The following is a 22539-nucleotide window of genomic DNA, read 5'->3' as shown; positions in this document are numbered from 1 at the left end:
GAGATGACTCAGGCAGGGAAGCGTTTGCTGCACAAATGTGAGGCTTGAGCTTAGAGCTCTAGCACCACATAAAAAATTGAGCACACAGACATCTGCAATCGCAGCTCTGGGGAGAGAAGCAGCTGGGTCCCTGGAGTTCACTGGCTAGCCAGCCTTGCAGATTCAGTGAGCTCTGACTTCAGTATAAGCAACTCTTTCCAGTCCCCCAAAAAGTCTGCAAGAGATAGAAGCATTTTTGAGAACCAGGGCTTCGCGCTCTGTGACACCAAAGCCGGAAGCAACAGATGAGAAGCCTGTACAAAGAAACAGAGGGCTGCTCCTACCAAGACGCATGTATCACCTGAGCCTGAGCATCATTTCCAGCACACTTTAATGTTTGGAAGAGCGGATTAGCACCATTAAGAAAACAGAAGAAATGGAATCCAAAAAAGAAAACCCTGTCACTCCAGATCAGAAAACACCCCAGAGCTCTAGGAACCGAAAGAAAACCAATGAAAAACAGCCAAGATCCAAGTTTGATACATCTGCAGAGAAAGTTGGGATAAAGAAAAACGAGAAGACTATGAGGACCTCCCAGGAGACAGAGCTGCAGAATACAGATAACAGAGCCCAGAAGTCTTCATCTCGGGGCAAAGTCAGTGGGGAAAGAACGTGCTTGAGGTCTAGAGGACAGACTGAGATTCCCCAGCCTTGTGAAGCAGAAGAGAAAACAAACAAATCAGGTGCAGAAATATTGATAGAGACTCAGAAAGAGAAAGGAATCTCTGGAGATTCAGATGTTAGGTGTTTGAGATCCAGAAAAACTAGAGTCACTTTGGATAGTGAACCTAACCCAAGAGTAACTCCAGGTGCCACAAGAAGGATGAAGACATTGTATATATACCAAGAAGTTAAGAACAAGAAGTCAAAAGTGAAACTTTGTAGCAAAGACATTTAAGAAGGAAAAATAAATTTGGCTCAGTGATAGATTCCAGTGTGGTTTTCACGTCCAGTCTAAAGGTGAATAACACTGCCCGTTTTTAAGGAAGGAAGCTTTGAGCTTTCCTGGTCATACTCTCTTCAAACTCCAATGGAAATCATGAAGGAGATCACCAGGGATCTCAGAGCAATAACAGTTTAAATGTCTGAGGTTAAGCAGGCCCTTTGTCCTACCCAATAAAGCTTTGTGAAATTCAAAAAAAGAAAAAAGACAAAAAGAAAAAAAAAGAGGGTCTCTACCTCTAAACACAGACATGCATGCATGTGAGTACATAGGGGCACACACACAGCACTCATGCTTACATATGCCCCAACTGCCATGAGGACACTAGAAACTGAGTCAAGAAAAGAGGCTCTTTCAGGCTTGTCAGTCTTTCTGTGGTGGAATTTCATTACAGTTGGAAGGAAGCTCCAGACAGCACCCGGTCCTGTAACCTTGGCAGGGAGCACAGAGTGTGCTGGGTCTGGAAGTGAGGGCAGTACAGAGCATGATACAGACTGAAGCCACCGGCTAAGTGTGCTGCTTTCCAGTTCTGCTGGAGAGCTGGGTTCAAATCTCACGACAGCTCAGAAAGAACAGAGACTACTTAAGAACCTGGTTTCAAGGCATTTACTAAGAACAGGAGACAGGGACCGTGCCTGTCTATTCAGGTTTCCATTCTTTCGCATCTACCAGAGAGAGCCTAGCACACAGTAAGTAGATGCTTAACAAGTACCCCATGTAATGACTACAACCCATGGTCTCTATGCTATCAGTGAGCGAAGGCTATACGATGGCTATGGTGGCCACACCCTTAATCCCCAGCATTCAAGAGGTAGACTGGAGGGGATAGTGAGACAAAACAAAACAAAACCAAACCTCTCCCCCAAAGCAACAGACTACCAAAGAAGATACGCACATGGAAAGTGAGCATATGGAAAAATGTATCGTACGTTATCAGGGAAATGCCAATTAAGACCAGACAGCATTCAGCACCACAATAACCATAGCCCAGAACAGTGGCATTAAGTGAGAACAAGGGCAGAAGCACCCAAGCTCTCCTCCATTGCTAGTGGGGACGCAACAATTTGCAGCACTTTGAGAGTCAGTTTGTTCTTTGACTATGCTAAATGTGTTCTTCTGGTTATTGATGTATTTTTGTTTTTTGAGACAGGGTTTCTCTGTGTAGCCCTAGCGGTCCTGGAACTCACTCTGTAGATCAGGCTGGCCTCAAACTCAGAGATATGCCTGTTTCTGCCTCCCAAGTGGTGGGATCAAAGGTGCTCACCGGCACCCAGCTAGCAAACACCATCTTACAATGTGATCCAGCAATCATGACTTGGTATTTATTCTGAGGGATTCGAAAAGTTTTAAAGGCCTGCGTGTGAATGTTTAACATGCGTGTTACTTAAAATTGCCAAAAGAAATGTAACCAAACATTTTTCATTGGGTGAATGGGTTCACGTACAACAGGCTAAATTATTTGGTGCGATTAAAGATGTGCTCCATCACCACCATTGGCTTGAAAGAGACATTTTTAAAGGCTCTACTATGATCAATGTGTGTTCATATTTTAAAAAGTCAGATTACATGAAACTGAAAGTTTGAATTTAAAGGAAGTGTGGCCAAACTATCTCAAGCTGTCTGGTGCTTATTCGTCTACTGAGTAACAACATGATACATGCACGTCAGGTGCCCTGAGGGCTCTCAAGCTCTTCAGGACTATATACTTTCTTGGGCTTTTTAAACATGTGTCTTTTATTTTCTGTATCATGAGTCTTAAAGGAGCTGAAGATTATCAAAACCACTTATTTGAACTTCTGCTTTATATATCTGTGAAATATAAAATTTATATATTTCTATATAAATATATTAACATTTAAAATACATTATGTACTTATGTATCAGTACACAAACTGTATATTTAAAAGCTTACATTGATAAATATATCAAAGGGAATGTCATTAAAATTCATATACAATATTGTCTTTTGTTTGTTTGAGACAAGGTTTCAGTATGTGTAGACCAGGCTGGCAATAAATTCAAAGAGATCTACCTGTCTCTGTCTCCCAAGTGCTAGGATTAAAGATGTGTGTGCTACCACACCTAGTATTATCATCACCATCGTTATCATTATTATTTGCAGGTACAAAAATCTACAAGGCTTCAGCCCCAAACCACGTATAGCAAACATGAATGACGTTTCACAAAAAGCAGAGGTAAGTAAATATCAAAATTTCTGTGTGTGTGTGTGTAGGTGGGATGGGAGAGGTAGGAAGAGACTTGGAAAGGGAGGGAGGAGAAAGGGAGGAAGAGCTGAGCAAGAATACATGGCTGACTGAAGAATTGTGGGAAAGGTCACAGTTAAGTGTTTGTGACTGCTAATATCAGGACGTACCAAGAGAGAAGGTTCAGTCTGTGCGCTGTTTTGGGTCCTACTTTATCTGGGTTCTGGGAAACAAGCAAACCGAACCTTGAAAGGCAGTGAATTTTAAGTACAGTGGTCTTAGAAAAGACTCAGTGTTGTTTTAAGGAGGCTTGGACCTTTGAAGGTGATCATTCAGTTTTAGGAGGAGGACTCTCAGCATCTTCTAAAAACTGCACTAAAGTCCTTTAAAAAAAATTTCCCCTTTCAGTTTCTTGTGTGTAGTTACTGAGAGACCCCAGATGAAAACCATGAGGCTCCAGAGCTGCCATACCATCTGTGGCAGATCGTTAGGAGGAAGAGTTTGGCATTCTGACACTCAATCTTATTTACAAAAACTTCTTCCAGAAACAAACTTCTAAAACTGATAAGAATCTGCACTCTTAGTTTAGGAAAACTGTTTCTCTAGTCTTCTATCAGATGCTCTTTCTTTAGGGTTGTGGCTGCCCTGCACAAGGGCAGTGTGATAGGAGAGAGGTCACCTCTTGTGACAGATTCTGTAAGAGCAACAGTGCTATCTGTAATGCAGACTTTACCTCAGAAGCCCAATCTTAAAATGCTTCATTTACAAATCCATATACTTTACTGAGATTGACTTTTCAATTTGTAAGAAAGTGATGTTAATTTGAATCTTTAATAGTAGGATAAGAAAATAAAATAGGTTCTTTTAGAGTTCGATATTTGATTTTTATATTTTACTGGCTTTCAGCCTCAGTAAAAGGCTACCAATTGCAGTTTAATTTCTGAAAATTTTTGATTTAATAAAATTTCTGCTCTTATATTTTCTGTAAGTTCAATTTAAGTTTTAGAGAACATCTAATCAGGCTGTGATGATCCAAATAAAGGTTTGAAACTCATTTCTATCTCTTTTGGTAAATAATGTTATGTTGTTCTTATCTTTGCCTAATTTCTGCTTTTTAAACTTTCTTCTCTTTATTTTCTTCCAACAAAGATTCTGCTTTCTTCATCTAAACCTGTCCCCAAGTCCTATGTGCCAAAACTTGGCAAGGGAGATGTGAAGGATAAGTATGAAGCTATGCAGAGGGCCAGGGAAGAAAGAAATCAAAGGCGCTCTAGAGATGAAAAGCAAAGAAGAAAAGAACAATATATTAGAGAGAGAGAATGGAACAGGAGAAAGCAGGAGGTCATTTTATTTTATTTTATTCTGTGAAAATTTTCATGTTCTTCATTTTAATGTATTATTCCATAGACTCTGTCTGTGAGCTCATCTAACCCTCTCTGCAATTCTCCCACCGTTTACAGCCTGCAAGCAACCCTGGTCCAAAACATCCATCACAGTATATTTTTATAATTATCCTTTTGTAATTATGTTTGTAATCTCTTACTGTGCCTAATATATCTCTTTCTTGTATGAATATAACTTCCATACAAGAAAAGACAAGATACTCAGGGTTCAGAATTATCTATGGTTTCAGGAATCCATTGGATATCCTAGAGGGTTCTTCTGCAGTGCTGGGCAGAGGGGCTATTCTAATGTAATCTAGTCTAATTTTGAAACATGTGTTCATATCTATTTATTTAATCACCTAGATTAAAGAAATGCTTGCTTCTGATGATGAGGAGGAGAGTTCTCCTAAAGTAGAGAAGGCTTATGTCCCAAGGCTAACAGGTAGGAGCCCCAAGGGCTAACTATAAATGAGACTGCAAGAGAAAGAAACATGGCAAAATATCCAAGGGTTTTATTTATTTATTTATTTATTTATTTATGTGTGTGTGTTTAGGGACAGTTAAAGGTAAATTTGATGAAATGGAGAAACACAGACAGGAAGAACAAAGGAAGAGAACGGAAGAAGAAAGAAAACGCAGAATTGAGCAGGATCTATTAGAAAAGAGAAAAATACAGCGTGAATTAGCAAAAAGAGCTGAGCAGGTAGGTGCTAAATGCTACATTGAGGTTTATTTCTGTAACTAGCAGAAAAATGAGAACCAATAAGGATATTGTTGAATTAGAATACTACAGCATAAACCTATTAACAGTGGCTAGCCTAAAAACATCTTAAAGGAAAATATTCATGTCAAATGCCCAGTAGTTTGGGCAGACTGGCCTATTATAGGAGCGATAATAAGACTTTCATTCTCCATAATTTTACTAATTGTTTCTACATTTCTGAAACTGGCTATACTCCCAACTTTTCTTGGTATCTTTGAGAATTTTATAAGGATTTATGACATTTTCACACATAAACTATTTATAATTACAAAGTACAATTGTGGGCATGTCCGTCATGTGCACGCAGTGTCCACAGAGGTCAGAAAGCACTGAGTCCCTTCGACTTGGTGTTATGGACAGTTCTGAGTCATCACAGGTCCTCTGCAGGAGCAGCTCAGACGAGCTCTTAGCCGCTCCCTGAGGTCGGTGTGCTGCCCTCCGCTCCCTGCCATTTCTAGAGGAAAGTGATAACGCAAATAAGGCATAGCCCACCGCACGCCCAAACACCACTAACTCCAGCTTTGCAAAGAGCCTCTGCTGGGATACAAGCAGCTACTTATTTGCTGGTAAATGATGATATATTAAGAACGAGAATTTCCTATACTTCATTTTGTATCCTTATCTGAAGGATGCCAAGTACGTCAGTGTTGCCTCTAGATTCTAGTGATTAAAAAGGAGCATTCATCTTGTAGTGAAACTTTATAAGGAAGCCAAATTATAAAATGAGAATTTCTCAATTTTAATTATGCTATAGGTAATGAATATTTAAGTATGCAGACATAAGTTTAGTTATATTAAAATTATAAACAATACTGAAGTATATAAAATGTGGCATCTAATACAGTATACTGTGTATATATGTACATCTTCTATACTTTCAAAGTACTCATATTTTCTAGACTTACTGACCCATTTGAAACCCAAGAATGGAATGCTAGACAGTGGTTTCTCAAAAACAAAACAAAACAAAAACCTGTCAGTGAGTCTGACTATAATAAAGACTGGATGCTCAAAGATGAACTAAAAAAATATGATCATGAAAAAAAAGTCAGCATCTTTACACCAAACACTTGCTGTATGTAGGGTGCCATAGAACCCTGGCTAATGATGTTTTAGCCGTACTAAATTAAGGATACCACAGCAATGTAGTAATAGTAACTTCTTTGCATAAATATGGCAAGTCTAGTTCTAAAGTATAAGTACATCTTTCACTCAGGTTTAATAGGACCTAATGCAAAGCACTGTAGTGTTTGCTTACAGTTCACAGTACAAACCAGTATGCAAGGTTAAAGTGATCACCAAGGTAACGGTCACTTCTAAGACTGCAGGGTGTTACCGTTGGCATTCTTAGCGCCACCCCACAGTAACCTGACACAATAAAACGTGCTGCTTCTCCCCCCCTCATTCTTACTCTCTCCATTCCCTTTCCCTCCCTTCCCTCCCCTCTTTTTCTGCCCCTACTACCCTCTCAACTCCCTTCCCCATGCCCTGGATAAACTCTCTTCCTACTACACTGTGTGGCTGGTCCCTCAGGGGGAAGGGTTCCCCATTACCTGACTACACCTCCATAGAACATACCCCCACTCTCTTTTATCTCTTTATAAACACATCACTTATAAAGAATTTAAAAGGTGTTAATGTATTAAACAGTAGAAAAACTAAATGTTGGGGAACCCGTGGGTGAATTATCTGGTTAACTCCGAAGATGCTCTGATGAGCAAAGCTGAGTCATCCGTTTCGACACAGAGGCAGTGCTGGTGGGAGGCAGGAAAGAAGTCTGAGGAAGAAACAAATCTGCTTTATATAAAGCAGAAAAACCCCAAAAGTTGTAAAACGGTTTTTTTTTTAAATGTAAACTTGTGAAAGTCAACAATGACTTGAGTCAGTTCCTGACTATACAGGTAGCATACATAGTTCCCCTGAAATAAATTAATCATTCTCCATGACTGTTGAAAAAAAAATACATGACTGTATCTTTTGTTGCCTTGTGGTTTAAAGTGAACAAAAGTGAAAGAAAACCCTGCAACAGAAACTCCAGCAACAAATAAAAGGCCCATGGCATCCTGTTGGCTGACCAGGGCCTGGAAAAGCTGCAGGAGATTGAAGAACTCTCTATCCCGTATCCTCACTGTCTGCTTCTTAGAGTTCCTGGGTCTTTTTATTGAATTAATCTGACTGTTCATTAGAAAAGTTTATTTTATATTTTATAAGAGCCATTAAAGTCTGACTTAGTATGAAACAGCATTGAAAAAATCTTTACCATTTGTATAGCAAGTCAGTATAATCAGTAAGTCTGTAATAAAACATCATTCTCAAAAATTAAATTGCACAGTATAGAAATTATTCTGATAAAAGTATTCATTATTAAATAGAAGGTATTTTGAATTTTACTGTTCTGTTTAAGAAGCATGAAGCCCTGGCTGGCCTGGAACTTGACACTTAGGTGAGGCTGACCTCAGACTCACAGAAACCGTCCTGACTAACTTTAACTTCATGATACTAGTCTGCTGCTTCTGAGATTTCGGACACCGCATTATTGGAATCACCTGTTTCCTCTCAGCAGTTTGCTTGGGTATCAGCCTGCCCATCAAGCTAACCCAGTGTCTCCTCAACTCCAAAGAAATGTGCTTTCAATGGTGGCCTTTTCCTAATTCAATAAGAAAAATATTATAAATATCAGAATTAGCCTCCCTTGTAAAATCTATGTGATGTTTCTTCTTATTGCCAGATAGCTTTGATAAGAAATAGGCTCACAGGAGCATGGTTGCACATGCCTTGAATCCCAACATTCAAGGGGGTAGAGACAGGCAGATATCTGTAAGTTAGAGGCCAGCCAGGTCTACAAGGAGAGTTCTAGATAGCCAGGACTACACAGAGAAACCCTGCTTCAATAAAAGATAAAAAAAAAAAAAGAAAGAAATAGGGTCAACACCATTTCATTGCTTGTGATGAATCTTCCTTCTACTATCTCAGGGGTTTTTGTAGATCTCACTTTAAACTGCTACTAAGTTAAAAATCATACCTTGTAAAGCTCACAATCAAGAGTTGAAATTTTACCAGAAGCCATGGATAAATTACTTTTCAGTTGTATGTGTAAAAGCTCCAAGCAGAAATTCAATGTAATGTAACGATATGAAATTCTCATTCAATAGATTGAGGACATAAACAATACGGGAACCGAATCCGCATCAGAGGTAACAGACGTTTCCTTTAATGAAACATTCACTGAAAATTACCTGATTCACAAAGAAAGACATGCAATGGCTTTTTTTTCACTATTGGTTATAAGTATCACAATAACAAATCAAGACTGTTTTGTAAAGTCAAGAGTATACTTGACTTTTACAAACACTGCAGTATAAAGAAAAGTATGCTTCTGCTGGCCCAACTGGGTCATGAAGTCAGCGTCCTCGCTTCTTTTAGGGACGGGTTTCTGAATTAACCTCTAAAGCGGTTGAAAGCTGACATTTCAAAGGCAGTTTCCTTTCCCTCACTTGTCCTCTTTCCTCACAATCTCTAAGAGCGCACGTTCTGGTTTTCACATACTAGTGTAGAGAGGAATGTTGGATTTCCATGAAGGAATGACCATAAAGTCACAGCTTGGATAACTAGGAAAGTTAAAAATCGAGCCAACCAATTTGATGGTGTGCCTAAAATTATGGTACAAAAATTGAAAAAAAAATTTGTAATTTAGGGGCATGTATTATACTTTATAATCTTTATTTTTGAAAAAAGTCAGAGATGATATATTTGTAGTAAACCAATTAAAATTAATTTTGAGAATGCATTTTAGCCATGTGTAGTGGTGCAGGGTTTTATTTTGTTTTTTAAAAAAATATTTATTATATATAACTATACTGTAGCTGTCTTCAGATATACCAGAAGAGGGCATCTGATCCCATTACAGATGGTTGTGAGCCACCATGTGGCTGCTGGGATTTGAACTCAGGACCTCTGGAAGGCTCTTAACTCCTGAGCCATCTCTCTAGCCCTGGTGCTGGGTTTTAATTCTAGCATTCAGGAGGCAGAGGCAGGTGGATCTCTATGGGTTTAAGGCCAACCTGGTCTACATAGCAAGATCCAGGATAGACAAAACTACATAGAGAGACCCTGTCTCAAAAAAAAAAAAAAAAAAAAAAAAAAAAAACCCAAAAAACAAAACAAAAAAACCCCCCAAAGAATTTGTTTTAAACTTTAACAAGATAAATGCTTTATAGCTTTATCTGTCTTGTGAATGTTAATACAACATTTAGGTGAATATATTCACTGGCTTTTTCATTAAACACTGCTTTATTAAGTATTGAAAAACTTGGATGGAGAAGCAGATTAAGCAGAAAACTTTGTTGTATGTTTAAGCTGATACTGTCCACCATCAAATTGGTTTGAAATACTCTCACATGCACACTACCTTTTGTAAAATTTATGTAGACTGTCTAAAGTCAGGCAATGTTACTACAGTCTTGTTACTTAACTAGGTATATCAATTCCACCTTTCAAATCATAGAATGCTTCTTGAAACTGCCATCAATGGATCTCAGTGAAACTGATTAATGCACAGTGAATTTAGAGAATGATTTTAATAGTAACTAGTTTAAAAAACTAGTTTTTCTTTTTTCTTTTCTTTTCTTTCTTTCTTTTTTTTTTTTTTTTTTTGGTCCTTTATAGCATTGACAGCAATTTAATTCACCACTTATGGAGGTGAAGTGCCTACCACCTACAGTTTTACTGAGGACACAAATACTAATTATGTATCTTATATATAGGAAGGAGATGACTCACTACTTATAACAGTGGTACCTGCCAAATCATACAAAACATCTGGAAAAACACAGGCTCCTGAGGACCTGGGCAGAGAACAAGGAGACGGAAGGGCTGACCATGAAGATGAGCCGAGATGTGACGAAGACTGCAGGGCTCTCAAGGAAGCAAAATGTCTTTCATTAGTCATGGTAACTTTTTTTATAAGAACTAATCAAAAATTTAGTTTAATAACAACTCCCCTTTGGGTAACAAGTTTGTTTTCATAGGATGATGAAACAGAGGCCAAAAGAGAACCACATTTTCCGGGAAAATTGAAATCAACTTTTGAAGAACTGGAACGACAAAGACAAGAAAATCGCAAGAAGCAAGCAGAAGAGGAAGCGAGACGGCGCCTGGAAGAAGAGAGGCGTGCCTTTGAGGAAGCGAGGCAGCACATGGCAAGTGTCTGTGTGTGAACCTTGGCTGTCCTGAGAAAGGCTCTAAGTGGGGACACCTCTCCTCATTGTTTTCTTTCCATAGTACTGTGCATGGGCCTAGTGCTCACTAAACAAGTGTGCTACCACTGACACCACTCAAGTCCCAAAGGCATGTTTTGAAACTGTATACACGCATACAATTCACTTGTATATATATATTTTTGAGTTTTCACTTTGGGGTGTTGTTAAATATGCTTTGAATTTTTGTTTTAGCATTGTACTGTATGTTAATATAATAATATTACTCAATACATGTTTTTTTGTGTAAGTTAAACAGTATATTTAAGGACAAGTAGGACATTTTCAAGTCAAATTATGAATCTCACTTGAGGAGCACAGGTCTATAATTCCAGTTACTTAGGAGGGTGAGGAAGCAAGAATACATACTCAAGGCTAGCCTGTACTACAGAATCAGTCAGAGTTAAAGGCTAACCTGGGCAATACTCACTCACATACTCAGTGACAGAACATTTGTCTAGCACTCACAAGGCCTGAGGTTTAATCCCTACACACACACATATATATATATATATCACAGATTCCAGTCTTATTTTGAAAATTTTAAAAATTAAGAGCCGTAATTTTCAAAGTTACCATGACCTTCTTGATCAGCTTTCATTAATTAATATTATGAAGACTGCAGCTGAACATCTTGAATTTTCTAGACATTATTTAAAATATTATTACTTCTGGCTGGGTGTGGTGGTGCACTCCTTTAATCTCAGCATTTGAGAGGTAGAAGCAGGCAGGTCTCTGAGTTCTAAGCCAGCCTGATTTGTATAGTGAGACACTGACTGCCTCAAAAACAAATATAATGTTATTTACTTATAAATAGTACCTGCACATTTTAATATAATTGACATACAGCCCAGTAAAATGTTAATAAAGGGTTTTAATTCATATTTTGGTGAGCAAATAAAATGTGAAATGAATTATTTCTGTAATACTCTGCCCAGTTGCTAACCATATGCCTTCTTACTGGTAATTATCCTGTACCAAAGAATCTTTAGATTCTTAGTAATGGATAGTTTCTCTACTAGGTAAATGAGGAGGATGAAAACCAAGACACAGAAACAGTTTTTAGAGAGTACCGCCCAGGAAAACTCAAACTCAGTTTTGAGGAAAGAGAAAGGCAAAGGAGAGAAGATGAAAAGCGTAAGGCAGAGGAGGAGGCCCGAAGGAGAATAGAAGAAGAGAAGAAGGCATTTGCTGAAGCAAGGAGAAGCATGGTGAGTTTGGGATTCAGTGTGTATGTATAGCATGTGTACTTGCCCAAGCTAAGAAAAGCCATCCCCAGGAATGCTGTCCTCTTTTGTGACAGGACAGGCTAGCAATCTGAGGAATGTGCCTGTCTGCTTCCACCGTGCTGAGATTACAGGCATACACCTAATTTTACTTGGGCTCTGGGTACTGAACTCAGGTCCTCATGCTTCTAAGACAGGGCTTTACTTACTAAGCTATCAAGCCTAGCACAAGGATTCAGTCTTTAGAGCATGTGAATGAATGACTGGACTCTGAGGGAGAACAGGCACCCATCATCTCTGGAATCTGTAGCAAGAGCATGAATGCCAAGAACCAGGTACTTGTCTGCATTTACTTCAGCTGGTGTTGAAAGAGACTTGATTAGCAATGCTGTACCTGGCATTGTCTTTCTCTGGAAGGATAATTTTTTAGGCCACATCTGAGTGTCAAGAGCAAAACAGGGAATTTCCCCTATCATTTCCTTCCTTTCTGTTCTTTCTCTCATTCCACTCTCTTTTATGCTGTTCTTTTCTCTTTCATTCTTGCTATTTAAATCCAACTCAATCTACAGTAGATGATCAAAGTCCTTTAATCATATTTATCCACCATTAAAATAGTCATCATTCTTTCTTACACACTGATACCTAATTTGTCAAAAAGGTAAAACTTTCCACACCATGTTGTTAATGTTTGTAAAAGTTATCTGAACTATCAATTTTAAGCAAGTTAACATATGCAAACTGCATCCCTTTTTTGCATTTTAATTGGCTTCTGATAAAATAGCCTAGTATTTATTCCTGCCTATCCTGGGTATTCTGGCAAGTGCTTGGTTTAATCACTTGTCCATACACTCAAATCAGAAACTCAGAAGCCTTTAACTTTTCATTCATGCCTAGCTGGCTACAAACTCCCATTTATTTGACCCCTGGCGTACTCTCCCATCTTCATTCCTGTAATCTGTTGTTATTCCTTGCCTGGGAACAAGTCCTAACTTGCTTGCTTTCTCCTGTGAGCCCAGGAGAGACCCTCTCACTTCTTGTCCATGTCTGCATGCCACAGTTCAGATCTGATTATAGTGTTTATCTCCAGGACACACAAAAGAAAAAAAGAGTTAAATTTTTTTTCATGGTAGAATGTATCAGACATCAACATCTTACAATTTTGAGATTGCTTGTATTCAGGTGACCTTATAATAAAACTGTTATTGGAGACTGGGGAAAGTGACTCAGCTAGATAAATATACCACTAAGCCCGATGACGTGGGTTCACTCCTGGAAACCAAAATGGTAGGAATAAAGAACCGACTCCTAAAATTTTTTCTTTTGACACCTACATGCCTTACCCCAACCCCAATAAGTAAGACAGATGAACATTTTTTTTTTTTAAGTTACAATCCTACAGTTGGGAGCCTACCTCAATATTAGAAAATGCACTTAGCATTTCCAAGTTTTGTTTAATCCTGTGAGAACAATAATAAAATTGTCACAGGGAGGCTCAAGAGAGGTAAGTAGCTTGCTCAAGGTCATAATCAAACGAATTATTCATATAAATTTACAAAATTATAAAACGCAGTGTAATTATTGACATTTCTAATTTCTTGTAGCATATGAATAGATTTTACGTTGACACTTTCCCACATGTATACCATGATTTATAATCTTATTTGAAATAGTCTTGACTTTGCTTGGCTTTGCTTCCTTGACTTTGGATGTTACGTTTCTGTCAGTTTCTCCGATTCCTTGTGTGTAAAGCAAGGATACTAACCCTAAGCTATTTTATATGGTTACTGGGTTAGTTACATGTATTCATAACTGGACTGGCAGTAGCAAAAAACAATAAAATTATGGCACTAAGGTACTTTTTTTCTGAGAAAAGCTTATGATGATACAGATATTACTCATTAAGACTATGATCTAGTTGAAATGTTTTATTTTAGTGACCAGAATTGAAGATTTACTTCAATACAACAAAAATATTTTTAATATCATTAGAGAACATCAGTTTCTAATTCCAATGAATTCATTGTATAGAGCATGTTCTGTTAATTTCAATGGAGAATTGGTACCTGGTTACCATCCTCCATACACTCTTACACTTTTGATGATGCCCCTTGTTCATTAATTTGTAAAAGTTTAGAAGATTAACATGAAACACTTTTATTCAATAAATCTTAGTTTCTATAAAAAATACCTTTTTAGGATGCACAATTGTGAAAAAAAACCAAAATATTTATTTTAAATAGGTATTAGATGATGATTCCCCAGAAATTTATAAAACAGTCTCTCAAGAATCTCTAACTCCTGGAAAACTGGAAATTAATTTTGAACAATTATTAAGACAAAAAATGGAAGAAGAAAAACGACGAACAGAGGAAGAACGGAGGCATAAACTAGAGATGGAGAAACAGGAATTTGAGCAACTGAGACAAGAAATGGGAAAGGTAAGTAAGTGTAAGAATACCCACTTAGTTATCTGAGTACTTTCCTTACATTGCTTCATTGTGACCTTTATGTATTGTTAATCACATAGATACTTGACATACTTTATGATACATATAGTTAGAAGAGGCTACCATGTCTGACTTAGTAGAGTGTAGCAAGAAATGTGGCCCAATGTGATTCTGAAAATGCATTTAAAACATTAAGATCCTTTAAGTGATTTCCTATAACTAAATTGTGTTTCTCCTGTGTCAGCCTTGTATGTAACAGTGTCCTAACACGTCAAAAGGATAGTATAATAGGGTTGTTCTTTCAGAGAACTGAGATTCAATCCTCAGCACCCATGGCTCACAAGTATCCCTGAACAGGGATTTGATGCCCTACTCTAACCTGCACAAGGCATGCATGTGGCATATGCACATCATGCAGCCAAAGCATTTATATGTATAAGAACAGAAAATCTAAAAAAATAAATTCAGTAACCAATATTGTATCTAGTTGTGGGTCCAAAGTACAGTAGTATTGACACCAGCAATTAAGTATGCCAAAGAGAAGCTGTACAAGGCTTTATGTGAAAGGCTGAAAGTTCTTAATAAGGATTTTTTTAAATTAAGATTTATTTTCTGTGTATGGGTATTCTGCCTGTGTATATGCCTGGCACCACGAGCAAGCATTGCTAGTGGAAGCCAAAGAAAATGTCAGATCCCCTGGATCTGGAGTTAAAGGTTGTGAGCCTTGATGTGAATGCTGGGTACCAAACTCAAATCCTCTGAAAAATTAGCCAGTGCTCTTAACCACTAAGCCATCTTTCCAGTTCCAGAAATAAAACTCTTAAAACAGTACATATATCCATATCCTATACATATATATCCAGTTATCCTATGCATTCCAAGCATCTGCTTGTTGTACTTCCCCACAGAGATAAGACAGGACATTCACTGTAATTCATTGTAATTTGCTGATAGTCAATATACGGAAATCTTATTCCTTTGAAGGAAGAAGAAGAAAATGAAAGCTTTGGGATGAGTAGAGAATATGAAGAATTAATTAAATTAAAAAGGAGTGGCTCGATTCAAGCTAAAAATCTAAAAAGCAAGTTTGAAAAAATTGGACAGTTGTCTGAAAAAGAAGTACAAAAGAAGATAGAAGAAGAACGAGCAAAAAGGAGAGCAACTGACCTTGAAATTAAAGAGCGAGAAGCAGAAAACTTCCATGAGGTAATACTGTTGTGTTTGTTATCACCTTGGTCTTAAATAGGTTCTAGTATTTACAGTTCATTTTGGTATATATGTAATAATCTGGAAACCAAATAGCAAATGTCCACTAAGCTTATATAGCACTCAAGAGTCCAAAAGGATGGGAATGAGGTAATAGATAGGGTGCAGAATGGAGAAAACAATGGGATGGCAGCAAATAAAACAAGAGATAATAAGGGTGACAGTTGGTCAGGTAACTTGTTCTAGGAATGCAGGAGTGAGCTAGGGCTAAGGCTGAAAACAACCAATTATGCTATATGTTTTCCTATTGCCATGCAGTCATATTTGGACAGTGTACCAGGTTTGTAGGGCTATGGCATCTCAGCACAAAGTAACAGGCACAGCTCTGCACCCTTGTCGTAGCCTCCTCTAATGCTACCTTTTGGAGAAAATCCTTCCACAGTGCCTTGTGATCCAACCTTAGCATTCTAGACTTTTGATGCTTTGCTCCCTGTCACCATGTCCTCTCTGCACCATTCCAGACTCCATGCTTTACTCAGGCCTTTGCTTCTGAAATGGTTTCCGAAGGGCAAGTTTTACCTCTTACTATTCTGTCCAAGTATTATTCAACTTTTAGGGTCCAAAGTTACCTTTTCATTTGTAAAACATTCTCACATTAAAAAAAAAAATTGCAGAAAGAAAAACATTGCAGACTAAGCAACAATAGGAGCTGATAAAAACTGTACTATTTTGAGGGGCTAGAAAACAGATACCAAGGACTATAATGGCATGACTCACCGAATAATATGTTGTGAAATTGTCAAAGTACATTGTAGCTAATTGTTAGAAGGACTTCACCTAACAGAAACTCTAATTGCCACAATGCTGTTATACTAAACATTTTAAGGCAGAGAAATACTGTTAGTAAGGCATTCCCAAGTTATGATGGAGGAAGTGGAAGACAGGCATCAGACAGGCATCAAGGCAGGGCCAGGGGTTTAACTAACAGATTAACCCAGACATTTTGATTCTCCTTCCACCTCCTGAGCAATACCTTTTTTTTTTTTTTTTTTTTTTTTTTTTTTTTTTTTTTTTGTGGAAACAGGTTTTCCTCTTTGTAGCCCTGGCTGTTCTGGAACTTTGCAGAACAGGCTGGCCTCAAACTCAGAGACCCACCTGCCTCTGCATTAAAGGTATGCACCACCAATACCATGTAAGACTTAAAAAAAAAAAAAAATCAACAACAAAAACTGAGTAAAATGTTTTCTTCTAGATGGTTGCTGAGAACCTTACTATTACTGTACCTTCATTAGGACAACTAGCTGACACTAGTTTAATCAGGTCTGATAAAATACTGTAAACTGTTGTGCAAGAGTCTGACACTAGTTCTGAGCTTTGTGAGATGTGCATGTAAAACTGAGGAGTTAACAGAAGTAAGATAATAATAGTCTAGTAATGACTTAAGTTTTTACTGGTTATGTTGCACAAGGCTAAAGTTCAAGCCAAGCATGGTAATTTACTGCTGTAATCTCGGCACTTGGGAAAGGATGAGTTCAAGGACAGTCTGGGCTCTAGGAGACCCTGTCTTAAAACCCCAGTCTACCAAGCAAGCAAACAGTTCAACCAATATACAGTTGCTCCTCCTGTTAAAGACAGTCACTGTAAAACTTGTGATGCAACTGCTACGTTTGGTGCATTACTTCTGGCTCTCACATGTCAACTGTGTAAATCTCATCCATACACCATGCATTAAATGACATTAAGAGCTTTAAAAATCTGTAGGTAAACTTAACAATCTCCAAGGATCTCTTAATCTTGTTTTCCCTTGAAAAACAACAATGTTCATATGCATGTGGTTATGCACTCCTTTATCCAGGTACTTGGGAGGCAGATTTATGATTGTAAACCAAACCTGGTGTGCACGAGTTCTAGGACAGGGTAACACAGTGAGATCTTCTTTTGGGGTGGAGATTGGGAATCAAGTATCTTCAAAATTAAAAATTTGAGATTCAAGGTGTAATTCACCCATGTAACCTGATTAAAATCCTATGTCCACTCTTAGAACTTTAAAAACAAAATTCCCTGTTTGGTTAGCCATGGACAGGAACATAGCGTTTGACTTTACATTTGAGTCCTGTATCCCAGAGGCTGGCATCAACTAGCACCTTCCCATCTCCACGTCCTGTGAAGCCTTAGCCCACCACATGCAATCATGATGCTAAGAATCACATTTGAGGACTATACGTATGTTATATACTCACTCTACCAATGGAGCTTCACTCTCAGCCTAATTTAATTTTATAATGATCTACCATGTCTCAAGAGTCCCAGTATTACCAGTGCTCTATAATACTCATTCCATTTAAAACAGACTTCCCTATAATAGCTTGGTTTTCTAAAGGTTCTAGAAAAGATATCCATGTTTAAACAGTTGATACCTCTTTCAGTTAGGCTTTACTTTATTCAAACCTTCCTTCTCATTTTGAGATGGTGGTTTTGAGAAGCTATGTAAAGTAATAAATTTTCAGTTTATGCTAAATTCTAGAAGGGAGGCTATATATATCTTGTGAGGGTTAAAACAACAATGTACTGGCTTAACTATCCTCTCATGTATTTGGGAAGATTTATGGTAATAAAAGCAAACCACTATGAACCCACCAGGTCTTACAGCACAGGTCACCTTGACTGCTACTCTCACTTGCACTTCTGGGGTGCTGGGACCGTGCTAAAGGCCCTGTGCACACTAGGCAGACACTCTAGGAGCTGAGCTACATCTCCAGCCCCAGAACATGTATTTCCTAATGAGAACTACAGCACTATAGGCAACTAGTTATCACGTGATAGTAAGTAGGCAGTACATAAATACTGTACTCATCAGGTAATTATTACCTCATGCTCTAGGTTTTAGGAAAATATAAGTAAAATTTGATCTGTCATCAAACTGATCAAAGTATGTATACATTCATGAGTCAAGACTTAATCTACAGTTTGTTTTCCAACTTCCATTTAGTTGGGGTACTTTACAGACACCCCAAGCTCCCCCACAGTACTATGGAAACAAATTAAGATTTTCTAGAGTCCAAGAGTTTATAGCTATGAATACAGCTTAGTTGGCAGTATGTGCCATTCAGGAAGCCCTGGCTTTTCAGCCCTTGACACCACATATACTGAATGAATCGGCTTTCTTGCAGAGGACTGAGGTTCTTTGCCAGGCATCCAGAGAGCAGCTTTCAACCATCTGTAATTCTAGTTCCAGAGGATATTCCCCTTTTCTGGTTTCCACGAACACTAGATACACACAGTATCACAGGCACAACAGTCCTACATGCAAACTGTAACGGGATTTTTGTTTTTGTCAACCATTTCTTATATAGTATCTGCATACATAAATGCCAACAGGCCAGAAGAGGCACCATTACAGATGGCTGTGAGCCACGCTGAGGTTGCTTGGAATTGAACTCAGGATTTCTGAAAGAAAAGCCAGTGCTAACCAGTCATCTCTCCAGCCCGGCTTTGTTAACTTTTAATTTAACCTGTTGGTTGTTCATACCACTCAATTGTCCATTTCCTAGGTATTTTGATAGGTGATCCTGCCCTTTTGTTTTCTTGGCTTCCAAAACTCACCCTGAAATAGATGACTCACCTTTATCACAAGTGTCCCCCATTCCAGATGCCTCTCCATTTCCTTATGTGTTTTTCCCTGGCATCTGACCATAATTTACACATTCCTAAAATTCCCAGAAGCAACAAGGGATAACCCATTCCTTATGTAGTAGTGGGAAGTTTATTTTAAAGTTGTCACTATGTACGATATTCTATGAAGTTATGTATGTACAAAAATAAAGAACCTTAGTATTAGCACTATTAAGTAAAGTACTGAGTTAGGCACAACAGGCAAGGAGTCCAATGAGATGCTGGCCTTTAAAGTGTGACTAAAATATAAATTGTTTCAGAACAACTAACACATTTCCCTAAAAACCTGAATACAGTATTATACAAAGCAAACCAAATGTTAAATATTTTGTGCCTATAAATTACTGAATCAATGATATATCAAGTTTTTGGCACACACTTTTATTCATTCTTCTTAAAGGAAGATGATGTTCATGTAAAGCCTGCAAGAAAGAGTGAATCTCCCTTTACTCATAAAGTGGACATGAAAGCCAGATTTGAACTAATGGCAAAGGCAAGAGAAGAAGAAGAACAAAGGAGAATTGAAGAACAAAAGTTACTACGAATGCAGTTTGAACAGAAAGAAATCGATGCAGCACTACAGAAGGTATGTATGAACAGGGCGCTCTAAACACATCTGTACACAATTAAGAAACGATTTTGACCATTTCTAAATTCCCCAGAAAGACAACCTGAAATAACCACCTCCTGGGAACTGAGCTATCTTTTCTTTGGAGGGGTGGGAAAGCTGGCTAGGCCTTAAGGTTATGACAACAGTTATTAGTCTCCAATGTCCCAAGTTTTGACTGGATCCATCAGAAAATCCATGACAACAGAGTTTGAGCAGGTCAGTTTAGCATGTCTGAAGATGAATCTCACCAAAGCTGTATATTCTGCAATATACCATCAAGTTATTTGTAGAGACTAGCTAAGATTAAGTTGTTTGAGCATGTCAAATACAGTCCCTTTCCACAAGCCCATTTTAAATAGGGGCTTTTAAAAAAAGGATTTTATGTGTGAGTACACTGTTGTCTTCAGACATACCAGAAGGGGTGCCAGATCTCATTATAAATGGTTTATAAGACCTCATGTGGTTGCTGGGAATTGAACTTAGAATCTCTGGAAGAGCAGTCAGTATTCTTAACTGCTTAGCCATTTCTCCAGCCCATGAGCAATTTTAATATTTGTGCCATGTTTAAATGGCACAAAGAATCTTTATCTTTTGGTTGACTCTCTTGAATCTAGTTCTTTTGGGGTGGGGGGTCTCCCTCTATCATACTGACCCACATAACTATGGAAGGTGTGCAGTGTCTAATCACCTTTTCTAAAAACACAAACACAAAAGCCTTTCTCCCAAATTAGTATGTCCTTTAGCCAGTAACCAGAAAACTTTTAGCTTGATCTCTTTCCCAGAGATAATAACCCCGAAACTCAAAACCATCTTGATAACAATTCAAAACAAGAGTATTCAAGCTTTTCTAGTTTGTCAAACCAGGATTTTTAATCCCAAATTCCTATAAAGCCCATGTTAGAGAGATGAATATCCTGTAGGACTTGACTAGAGCATTTTATCTTTCTTGGAGGTGGCAGCTTTTTCGGCTAGTTCAGTCTGTCCTTGTACTGCAGGGTTCTCAGCATGTTTGGGCCCTTCCTTTTCCAGCAATAATCCTTTAAGATTCCCCATATGATGGGTAAAATCTATATCTTCTTTGAACTTAACTACACCAATCTTTTATGAATACATACTTATAGTTAGTAGGTAGGTCTTATTTTTATTTCCATTCACAGGGGAATTCAGAGCCTGAACTGGGTATCCCTGCGTGTTAGAATTCCTGGAGTCATTACTCCTTCCCACTAGCTAAGAACGAATTTTCCCTTTCCTAGGCCACCAATCAGAAATTCCTGGTGGATTTTTGTCTACCACGCTGGATGCCATCTTAGTACATAGTTTAGAAAACCAACGCTATGACTAGCTAGGCACTGGCAGCACCAGTCTCCACACCTCCATGGTGAACCCCAAGCAGTGGTCTGCCCTGATTTTACCTGAGTACAGGCTCTCTCACGCTCCAAAGAAGCTGAAAACAGACATCAATCCACAATAGCTAACTAGCTCCTTTCTATGTCAATCAATGAAACCCAGGGCATTGTGCACTCCAGCCAACACTCAGCTATATCCCAAAATTTTTTACCTTCAAAATTCTATTACTCAAATAAATGCCAACTTGATAATACACTTATTTTAATACAGAAAAGAGAAGATGAGGATGAAGAAGATGGTAGCATTGTTAATGGCTCCACTACTGAAGATGAAGAGCAAACCAGATCAGGAGCTCCATGGTTCAAAAAGCCCTTAAGAAATACCTCAGTTGTAGACAGTGAGCCAGTCAGATTTACTGTTAAAGTAACAGGAGAACCCAAGCCAGAAATTACATGGTGGTTTGAAGGAGAAATACTGCAGGATGGAGAAGACTATCAGTACATCGAAAGAGGAGAAACTTACTGCCTGTATTTACCAGAAACTTTCCCAGAAGATGGAGGAGAATATATGTGTAAAGCAGTCAACAATAAAGGCTCAGCAGCGAGTACCTGTATTCTTACCATTGAAAGTAAGAACTAATTGGCTTTTGATCCTTTCTTTTATTAGAAAATAAATAGGAAAAAAAAATATCATTCTTCTTCTTCTTTTTTAGTGGATGACTACTAGGCTTCCTTCTTTACTTGGAACTCACTCTCTCTCCAACTCTCTTGATACATCTGTGGAGGGGCCAAAAAGGAGACCAGAGGTGCCACTATGTTGACTTAATCTCTCCCCAAAACTTCAAAATAGGAAGGAGCTCATCTAAAGAACACCATTTCCAATGCATATCAGGTTCATCACCATGTTGTGCAAAGTCAAAATGTAGCTGACAGAAAGGGAAATAAATGTACTCATTCTGTCAGGAGCTAAAACAAAAGTTTCATATTTTTCATTATTTATAGCATACAGTTTGCATGAATAGATTTTTTTTACATTTAAATTAGCCATGGTTTGACAATGAAAGTGGAATGATCAGTAGATTTAGAAAAAAATTCATTTTGCTTTATATACTTAGATTTAAAATAAGTTTGTAAATGTCAAGTGTGGTGTTGTAGGCCTTAACCCCAGCATATGGGATGCAGGTGGAACTTTTGAGCTCAAGGTCAGCCTGGTCTGTAGGACGGCCAGAATCACATAGTGAGACCCTGTTACCCTGATTCCTAACAACACAGTCTGTAAATAAAAGTCTATTATGTTCTAATATTGGTTGGTTTTATATTTAATTTCATGAAAAACGTGTTGTGAAAACATAATAAAGTTACTTGTGCATTAAATGGTCTTTTTTCCTTTAAAAACGGTATAATTATCTGCCCTTTTAAAAGTTTAGTAATGCATCTTAATGA

The 22539-nt window shown here is 38.1% G+C and overlaps 1 protein-coding gene across 3 annotated transcripts in view; it reads left to right on the top strand.

The window, feature by feature from the left end:
* NEXN (nexilin F-actin binding protein) overlaps window positions 1–22482 on the top strand; it is a 30550-nt gene extending 8068 nt beyond the window's left edge. For 2 of the 3 annotated variants that reach the window (XM_080915872.1, XM_080915870.1), the window contains 13 exons: window positions 3105–3177; window positions 4336–4527; window positions 4935–5013; window positions 5126–5274; window positions 8487–8528; window positions 10098–10283; window positions 10362–10532; window positions 11612–11800; window positions 14056–14253; window positions 15247–15468; window positions 19541–19726; window positions 21368–21725; window positions 21810–22482. In XM_080915872.1, the coding sequence (XP_080771998.1) occupies window positions 3151–3177; window positions 4336–4527; window positions 4935–5013; window positions 5126–5274; window positions 8487–8528; window positions 10098–10283; window positions 10362–10532; window positions 11612–11800; window positions 14056–14253; window positions 15247–15468; window positions 19541–19726; window positions 21368–21725; window positions 21810–21823 (2013 nt within the window). In that variant the 5' untranslated portion in view covers window positions 3105–3150 and the 3' untranslated portion in view covers window positions 21824–22482. The remainder of the gene's footprint in view (window positions 1–3104; window positions 3178–4335; window positions 4528–4934; window positions 5014–5125; window positions 5275–8486; window positions 8529–10097; window positions 10284–10361; window positions 10533–11611; window positions 11801–14055; window positions 14254–15246; window positions 15469–19540; window positions 19727–21367; window positions 21726–21809) is intronic. The other variant, XM_080915871.1, reaches the window with a different exon arrangement.
* The last annotated feature ends 57 nt before the right edge of the window (window positions 22483–22539 follow it).

This window comes from Micromys minutus (assembly GCF_963924665.1).
Source record: "Micromys minutus genome assembly, chromosome: 4".
Taxonomy (NCBI): domain Eukaryota; kingdom Metazoa; phylum Chordata; class Mammalia; order Rodentia; family Muridae; genus Micromys; species Micromys minutus.
Note: the sequence above shows the minus strand (reverse complement) of the source record. Positions and strands in the feature narration are given on the sequence as shown.